The sequence below is a fragment of the Schistocerca americana genome, chromosome 2, assembly GCF_021461395.2.
Source record: "Schistocerca americana isolate TAMUIC-IGC-003095 chromosome 2, iqSchAmer2.1, whole genome shotgun sequence".
Lineage (NCBI taxonomy): Eukaryota > Metazoa > Arthropoda > Insecta > Orthoptera > Acrididae > Schistocerca > Schistocerca americana.
Window position 1 is genome coordinate 395,122,612 of NC_060120.1, and position 9,653 is coordinate 395,132,264.

General features: G+C 38.1%; 1 protein-coding gene across 2 annotated transcripts in view; it reads left to right on the plus strand.

Annotated features, from left to right (window-relative positions):
- Nucleotides 1-6,678, plus strand: part of LOC124595349 (26S proteasome non-ATPase regulatory subunit 10-like) — a 70,521-nt gene extending 63,843 nt beyond the window's left edge. For both annotated transcript variants that reach the window (XM_047134063.1, XM_047134064.1), the window contains 2 exons: nt 6,026-6,198; nt 6,283-6,678. In XM_047134063.1, the coding sequence (XP_046990019.1) occupies nt 6,026-6,198; nt 6,283-6,436 (327 nt within the window). In that variant the 3' untranslated portion in view covers nt 6,437-6,678. The remainder of the gene's footprint in view (nt 1-6,025; nt 6,199-6,282) is intronic.
- Nucleotides 6,679-9,653: the final 2,975 nt, after the last annotated feature.

The following is a 9,653-nucleotide window of genomic DNA, read 5'->3' on the forward strand; positions in this document are numbered from 1 at the left end:
CAATACTGCAATCTAATGCCCGGCACACTTTTCTTTCCAAAACATGCTTCACTTTTTCTAGCTTCTTCTTGCCATATGAAGTCTTGCTGTGATTTGGAATGGAGTGAAATTTTAAGGGAGAGCATCCCAAATCATGGAAAGTATTATTTGCATCCTCAGTACTTTGACTTTTTAGTACTGATTCGTAAAATGTTACCTTTGTGACATCTGCATCACTTTCATTTCTGTCACTGATGTTAGTTTTCTTTTCAGAAATCTCACGACATGTTCATGGTTTTTGGCCTGGTTTTATATAGATTCTTTTAGCACTTAATGTTTTAGACAAAGACTAACAACCTGATCTCAAAGATTTTTTACCTCTTTGTGTTTTTTGAAAGGATCACAGTAAGTTCTTTGATGACTTTCAAAAAGTTTTAGGTAATAGTGTCTGTGATGACCACATATACTAGCACTTCCTTTATCTAGTGGAAAGCTTATATTGGATTATAGCAATATTTAATCTTGTGGTCTTCGCTCAACTCTTGTATTTTTTGTAGAGTTTTTACTAAGGTACTGTTTGTCAAATGACATGATGTTTTTAGTAATTTTCCAACAGTGCATGTATTCACATTTTCAAATGCAATTAACTGAGCATTACTTCACTTAAAACATACTTTATACAAGTGAATGATACGGCTGCACCACAAACATTGACCTGTCTCACAGGAGGACAAAGAGCAACTGAAGCCAAATAAACTAATTGTTGCATGCCAGTTATTCTCAACAATGAATTTCAGCATTTGTTGCATTGTTTTCATGCCTATAGAGGTTTCAAACATGCTACTGCTGTCTGAAAACACTTTATCAGTGTGAGCAGGTGACTGGCTGAACACGTAAGTCATATGTATTACAGTCTTTAAAAAATACTGAATTAGTCAAATGAAAGGAAATAAATTTTCACAGTGAAAGTTAACGTGCCTGTCTAGAATGAGTTATAATTAAATATGCTAATTTGATACCCTGGCATCTGAGGCAGGAGACAGCGAGTGGATGAACTTAACGTAAAATAACCTTTTTCCATCACAGCAAAAATTATTTTGACTTCAGATGTGCGTGTTAATTTGCAGAAGACCCATTAAAATTTTTATTTTATTAGAAAGCTTTCTATCTAGGTGATTATTTAAGACCAAAATCAGGTCCTCAGCAGGTTGGAGAAATGTGATACAAGCATTTTTACACGTCCTTGCAATTTTTCTTAAATCGAAAACTGACGTACATTAATATTTTTAAAATAATTTCTTTGTGATTTTACTACTTTGATAACTGGACATCTGTTAATTATATGCCCTAACTTCTGAAAAAAAAAAATCCAAATCAAAAGCTTCATAAACACCTGAGTTATGGGCATTTGTGTGGATAAGTACATATTGCACTGACATTCTTGCAGAGCCCAATTATCAGAATATCACTGCACTTAAAATTCGATGTAAAACAAAGTTGTAGTCTGAGACCAAAAATATTTTACAGAAGTTCCTATGTTATAACTATAAGCAAATGTGCAAAATTTTGTGAATATCTGAGATAGAGGATAACAAATCCTTGAATTATTGCGTGTTTTGACTTTGAATGACCCTGCATCCTCAAGTCGATTTAGTGCTCTTCATCAAAAAAAAAGACTGACTTTACTTCTTAAGTGTGTGTAAATTGGTAATTTTTTGTGATTACAAATGATTCTACAGAACTGTACAAGTGGAGCGTCACATACTGTATGTTCTGTACTGTAAGTGACTAGCTTTCACTTCAAGATGGTTTCAGGCATTTTCATCACATTTAGAGACTGGAGCCTTTTTTGACCAGCCCGTTTGCGAGTCCGTGTGCAGAAGCTGGTGAACCACCACTCTGGAGTCAGCAGTGTATCCTTTTGGCTCGACAGGCGCTGAAAATCTCAGCGTCACCTCAGTCGTTGACATTTAGTTCAGTGGTCCAACACACCTTTGAACAGCTGTTTAGGAATTGGCCCCATGCGTCCAAACCACTTGGTATGCGTGCTACAGACTGTCTCAAGGATCTGGATCTCTCAGGCATCAAAATGTACAGCCAGTGATGGAACACATTGCTGCCTTGGCATCTTCAGAGGCTTGACACAGTACAAGAAAACTTGTACTCCAGATTTTGTTTTTACGACTTTGTTTTCATCAATTTTAAGTACGTACCGCAGTTTTATCGTTGTTTATGCTGATGGATTCCAACAAGAGAATGCTCTCAGTTGTTCTGCTATTTTCCCTTATACAGTTTTTAAAATGTGTCTTCCAGAGCAATTTACAATTTATGATGCAGAATTATACAGCATTAAAATTTATGTGCGGAATTACACAGCATTCTGATGGCACTGGGGAGGGTTCACACACACCATTGTACAAGGTTTCTTGTCTGTTCCGACTCTGTTAGTGCACTACAAGCACTTCATCAAATGTATCCAGTAGACTCACTGATTCAGCTCATCTGTGACTCCTTACAGCGGCTCCAACACTGTCGCAAGGAGGTGACCTTTTGCTGGGTATCTGGCCAGACATGGCCAACAAAGCCTCCAAGGAAGCATGTTGGGATAGTGCTGTCCATCAATGTCCCAGTGGGAGACTGAATGGTTGCAGGTGACAGACAACAAACTGCAGTCGCTCAAATCGATCGCAAAGACTTGGCAGACTTCATGTCAGCCTCACCGCTTGAAGGAGGTTCTGCTTACCAGGCAGCGCATCAGGCATAACCCTTTAACTCATGGCTTCCTCTTCCGGCGGGAGGATCCACTACTCTGTGAAATACGTGATGCGGCACTGCAGTTAACCATATTGTGGCTACGTGTGTCCTATACACTGATATTAGGGCAGCCCTCAGTCTCGCTGGAGATCTGCCCACCATCCTCGCAGATGTCAACTCCAGTGTTACAAGGGTGGTGAAATTTTGTGAACTGTCAAGCCCCATCCGAAAATTGGTGGGGAAGGGCAGGAGACTTTAATACATTACAAACTGGTTTGCATGTGGGAACAACCTTCGTCGCCACTCATGAGATTTGCAACAGTAATAATAATAATAATAATAATAAAGCCTGGTCTCTGTGTATGTCTGTATTTAACTTCATTATTTAATAATAAATGTACATTTTTTAATTTATCTTGTTTTTAATTTTAAAAAATCAGTATATTAATCTGAATTCTTTTGGAATTGGTGGATTTTCGGAATAGTGGGCTTCAGAATAATGGGACTCTGCTGTACTTCACTATGTCAAATGACTGTGACATCTTTAGGTCATGTGCTGGCTGTAGGAAAAAGGCTGGGTAAGATATGAGATCACAGAGCATTTCATAGTGCTCAAACTGACAGTTCCAATCACACTGATTTATATTTTCGCGTTCCTTACCCTCTAATGAACAATGTTTGTTAGGAAGGTTTTGTTTTGTTAAGGACATTGTTCCTGGAAACTTTCACATGTGAAGGTCAGATAGATGTCACATGGTGAGACTCTAACAAACACCACAGAACTGTTCCACAGTATGGCATTGCAGTCATGTGCTCATACAAAAGAGGTGGCATTGGCAAAAACTTCTGGGAAATTGTTGTATAGGGTGTAGTCTTTGGTGAACATAAATTCTTTGGACTGGATTGTGATCATAAGATATTCATTGTTCTTCTTGAGAGTACTGAAGGAACAGACCTTAGCTGACAGCTTTGGAGCAACAATCTTAGTGGTGGTGTTATAGATATTGCCACAATCTTAGTGGTGGTGTTATAGATATTCTGGATAAGGGGCTTAAGTTTGTGGTTGCATCTAAAAGTCTTTATAAAGCCCCCAGCTGATGCTAAAAAAGCTAGCAAAAACCTGGGAGTTCTGTCACACATTAAACCATGAAAATCACGTGTCTCCAAGGAAGAAATGACAGGCCATTACATAACCGAGAAACTACATGATAACATCTTTGTCCCAACAGACAGGGGCATTGTCTGAGTGATTATGGACCCATGGACTATGGCAAGAAAATACAAGACATACACAGGGACTGGGTACGTAAGAAACATATGGGAGATTACATTACTACTACTATCAGATTCGCTTAAGGAAATTGTCAGGTATAGACACAGCAACTAGAACAATTTCTCAAGTTGTACTGCATCTAGAATATATAAGGTTCTGGAATACCCAGAAAGTCCTGCCCACTAAGACTGATAGTAAACTGGATTAATTTGTCATCATACAACCTGGCAGCTCATGGGCAACAAGCCACCATATGTACAGAAATCTGCTTAATTTCAAGTAATTTTGACGTGACATTACTTCTCTCAGATATAATTAGTGGAAGAGATAGTGAATTTTTTAGAGTGGTCTCCCGACATTAGTCTTATTGTGTAAAGCCGTTTCGTTAATACTTCATTTTCGTTATCCTTTTTTTGTCTATTATTATGTTTCTGTGTGTTTTAATGCTTTGTTAGTTGCAAGACTAAAATATGCCAGTGTGAAGGCCAAATATACAATAACTGAAGTTTTGTGCATGCCACTTAAACTACTTATGTGTAAGGATAAGTTTTCTTTGGCATTTTAACAGCCAGATTTTCTTGGGAAATAGCTATTCACTGTACCGATTTCAGCACATGGACCGTCCATCCAAACATTGAGCGTGCCAAGGTTCTGATGTCATAGCGTGGAATAGCACGTTCAGGAGTCTTTCCAAACATGCAGAGCAGTATCTAGCATGTCAGATATTCTGAACGTGCGTCTGAGTGTTGACCAATGAGCTGTCACAATGCCACCTATGTCACAAACACACCATCTCCCTTTGGTGAAGAGTTGTAAGGCACCATATTGGCTTCCAGTTGAAGCCCATATGTATAAATCCCGTTTCTGAGCTCCAGAAAACTGGGGAGGTCTCGAAAACACTCCATTAATTGCATGATTTGTTGTAATAAAATGACAAGAAGCGTCATGTTTGTGGTAAGAGAAATTTTATTGTAACTTGTGTACTATGAGAGTCAGCCTTTTGAAATAAACAGCATGTTGAGGATCCATTAAAAACGCATTGCTCTTGGTACAATTTTTTATAATTAAATTTCAATTAGTAATATAGCTACAATTAAAGCTTGCAGGACATGGTAAGATATTACATATGGTCTTGCAGTTCTCGTTGTCGTGGTAGCGTAATGAGTAGCATCATAGTTTTGTAGCGACAAGGAGGAATGTTGGTGTTTCAGGTCCCACTGCACCCAAAAAATTTTTTCTTCAAAACTTCATTTTTTATAGGTTCTGATACTTCCTTATTAGTTCAATATAAGTATATACTATGATCTTCGATATTATGTACATATAAGGGCACTGTCTTTGAGAGGTGAGTTTGTTCGATTGGCTAATGAGCAGGATACCTTGCACTACTTGCAGTAAAATAGTTTTGTAATGCTTTTTGCCTTATAACATTTTCATGGATATCGAAGTTTTTATTTCTGTCTAGTACAGTCAGAGCAAGTTGACTAGCATACGGACAAGGCAGGAAAGTTTGTTTTAGTAGAACTAATACAGGAATCTTACACATGCCCCTTTCGTAAATAGTGTGATTTGTGAGCCAGATACAGTTGCCAACTGCTGCTGGAGCACGTTGCAATTGCATATACTACATTGGGGCTCACTTACCGTGTGCACAAGTCGTATAGTTTCTCACATTCAGCAGCATGTTGAACTCGGTACACTCAACGTTCACATCTGACAGCATGGTCCGTCTGCCAACGGCTTAACACTACAAGGTCAGGTCAGTCACCAGCTTTGTTGGCCCTTGTCAGGAATCACGTATTAATCCGGTCTCTCTGCTGATACCCCTTTGATGTCGTTGCACCTATGGTACAGCTGTCTGCCATGACAGCCTCAATGATACAAAGTCCATGATTTGTGGGAGTAGCCAAAAGAGCTGTTCCACTTGCAACCAGTGATTCCTTTAGTTTTATTAATCAGCAATTTTTATAGAATCTCCACATTTTAGTTGTTTTAATTGTTTTAACTTTCTTGTTCTAGATTGCTCAGATTCTGATAGCCAACCATGCAGATATAAACATTGCTGACAAACGTGGTGCTACACCTCTCCACAGAGCTGCTTCAAGAGGAAATACTGCAGTAGTACAACTCTTGATTGATCAGGGATCTGAACTGAATATCAATCCAATTGATTCATGTGGAAACACACCATTGTAAGATTGTGTGTAACTGCTTATTTCCTAGCTGTGAGTATAATTTGTACTCCAGCATTAATTTTTCTCATTTCATACCCTCAGGCACTTAGCATGTGAAGAGAATCGTGAGACTGAAGCCAGATTGCTGGTTGCACATGGTGCAAGACTGGACATACAGAACAAGGAGAAGAAAACGCCATTGGATCTTGCACAGCCGTCACTAGCTCGCCAGTTACGTAAAGCATCTGAACAGTGATACATTTTGCCACCATATAAGGGAAATGAATGTTAAGGAGACATGATTGCATGGCCATTTGTGAAGAAAAGACAGTTGTTAAACTGATGGAAAGAACAATAGAAACCGCAGATGATATGACCTTCACTGCTTTATCTATAATGTGGATAGTGATTTCTTGTTTGTAGATTGGGATTCACAATTTATGTGCCGTCTTAGTGTATTTTTTAATAAACCCATAATAAATGTGTTCTTGTATAATGCCTGATTGGAAAATGTTTAGCAATTAATATGCTAATTTTCAGTAATGACTGTCACACATATTATTTCAAGCATGCAAATTAAAGCACAGTTCTCTTAACCCTTTCAGGTGCAAAATAAATAAAATCATTTTTTAAACTTTTTTGTTTTATTAGCATATAACTGATACAATATTACGGAAAAATGCGAAAAAAAATTTTTGTGCTGTATTTCAGCAGGTACAGGGTGGTTTCAAATGAAACCACTGCACACTAAGTGCGGTGGCTTCAAATGAGACCACCACCATAAACTTAATCACTTTCCGTGATAGGGCACAAAACAGTTCCTTTCTGCTGATAAACACATAGCAACTTGGCAGGAAAAACATGTCCATCTGCTTCTATGTGGATTAATTTTTGTGCTGCAGTGTACACATTGCCTCGATGTGCCATGTACTGGTTGATGTTTTGATTCAGATGTGCGTTTTTCCACTGGAACAACAGTTTTACACTTTTTGGCACATGGTTCAGATGATGCACTTGGGCAACCAGGACTGTCTTTGAAAACAATGGGTCCTACAAGGCCAGCTACAACACACTGCCGAAATTCCTTTAGCTTGGTTAGTCGAAACAATATAAATGCATTTCCAATAGAAATATCAATCATATACCAAAACAGTCTGAGCCACCAGTGTCTATATTTTCTGTCAATTGCATAGAAACTATTCATCATGTCCGCTTTATCTACACATCCCTTGATCGAATTATAAGATTTCACTGTCTGTGGGCAAGGTATTTTTGTAATTGTGCCATCCTTTTCTTTCCTACCGACTTCTTTCAAGGTTACAGGTGAGTCAGTTGTTGATAGTAACAAGACAACACGTTTATCTTTCCATTTCATACATGCAATCCCATCAGAACGAACTGACCAGTCACTTTCTCCTCTTCGTCCGGTTTCAGAGGAGGAAGTCCTTTTCTGTGGGCTCTAATGGTACCACAGGCTAGGATACCATCAAGTTTTAGTGTCTGCAAAAGTGGAACACTAGTTATGTCCTTTGCCTTCTAAACCTTTACACAAATCTCTCACAATCCTCTCTCCCAAATATTTCTCCACTGCACCATCTGATTTCCCAGTATATACCTCAAAATCACAGATATATCCCATTTTGTCAGCTCTGACACACATTTTGAACCCACTCTTGATGGGCTTTTGAGGCATATACTGTTTGAAAGATATTCGCCCTCTGAATTTCACCGTGCATTCGTCAATAGATGTGCTCCAACTAAGGAGCAAACATTCTTTGAACCTTGTCAGTAATTGATTTATTAGTGGTCGAATTTTATACAAGTTGTCGTAACATTTATTCCCTTTTTGTGGCATAAGGGCATTGTCATTTACATGTATATGAGATAAAATCCAGATGAATCTTTTCAATGACATAAGTGAAGAAATGTACTGATCTCTGAGTTCAGTTTGTGATGACCAGCAATCAAGATATGCGCAAGGTTATAGCCAAAAACACCTTGAGTTCATCTTTTTCAAGAGGTCTGTAATCCTTACCTTTCTGAGTCGCATAAAGATTAGTCTGGAATACTGTGTGTCCCATCATATTGTCCCCAAATAGATATAAAAAGAAATAAACTGGCAGCATACCTTCACCTTCAGTTTTCCTTTGACACCAACTTCCTCTAAAAAATTGATGAATGCATTGTACTGTCATCCCTTGCCCATGTAAAATTCACAGACATTATTAGTGGCACGTTATTTTCAGAACTGAAATTGTGATCACTGTTTTTTTAAGAGCGATTATCATTTTCACTTTCAGAGACATTAGATATCACTGGTCTTGGCATTTGTGAATCAAGATCACTGTCTTCAGCCAAAATATCACTTTCATTATCACTGGTACTGTCAATCTCAAGAGTCCACATAAGAAGGAATTTCTTGTAAAAGACACGCCAGAACTTCCTCATCCTTTAATTTGTGAGAAAACATTTGACAAAACTGAAATTAAAAAAAAAGATAAGATTCTAATACTACCCCTGCAGCCGCAGTGGTTTCAAACGAAACCACCAGAGTAAATACGGAAAAAGTACATGATTTTCATTATTGCTGCAATGTAGCATGTACTTATATAAGAAAGTATTTTGAATTTGTTCCATGTGTGAAACTTTAAGTTTCAAAGACAAATTCAATCACAAACCAAGAAAAAGAGAACCAGCACACCATGAACAATAATGGCACTTATACTTGAATCGCCAACTGCAACCATGTGAGAAATATTGACGTAGTTCAAATTTTCATTGCTAGATGGCAGCACCATCTACGTCCAGAAGCGTGGTTACGAATTTAGCCACTGTGCTCTTGCCACAGAATCAAAATATCATGGGTGGCTTCAAATGAAACCACGTCGTCACAAAGGGTTAAGCCTCGTAAACACTGAGCCTGAGACACGTTTTCGGAACATGTTTCTGCCTATTTGATGTGGACACAGTTTGGAAATGTGGAAACATATATCTGTAGCAGTGTCAGTATGGATCAAAGGAAACAATGTTTCAGCTCCATTACCATATGTCACAGCTACCATGGCACCAACATTTGTTTGTGTGTCATGTTGTCTTTAGTATTTTGATCGATTTTTTAAAAAATGGAGTGGACCAGGCAGCAAACAGTGGAATTTCTGGGATTTTGCCAGGTGGAGAACTGTTTATGAAAATGTTCACTTGTGGTCACCTATTGCCAAGAAAAGTCGTGCAGACACGATGTATACACCAACCTGGTTTGTTTACGAACTATCGAAGTTTTTGGATGAGTTTATGATTAATAAGAAACAACAGGCACTATGGATAAAGAGGTAAAAAATTATTCCTGCCTGTCTTTATTTGTATTTCATATTGTACAGTAACATTCATCCGTAGTTATCTTCCCATGGTACACTTCCATGTGTACTTACAAAGAAATTTGGAAATTCTTGAATTTGTTTGTGTTAAAAGGTTTT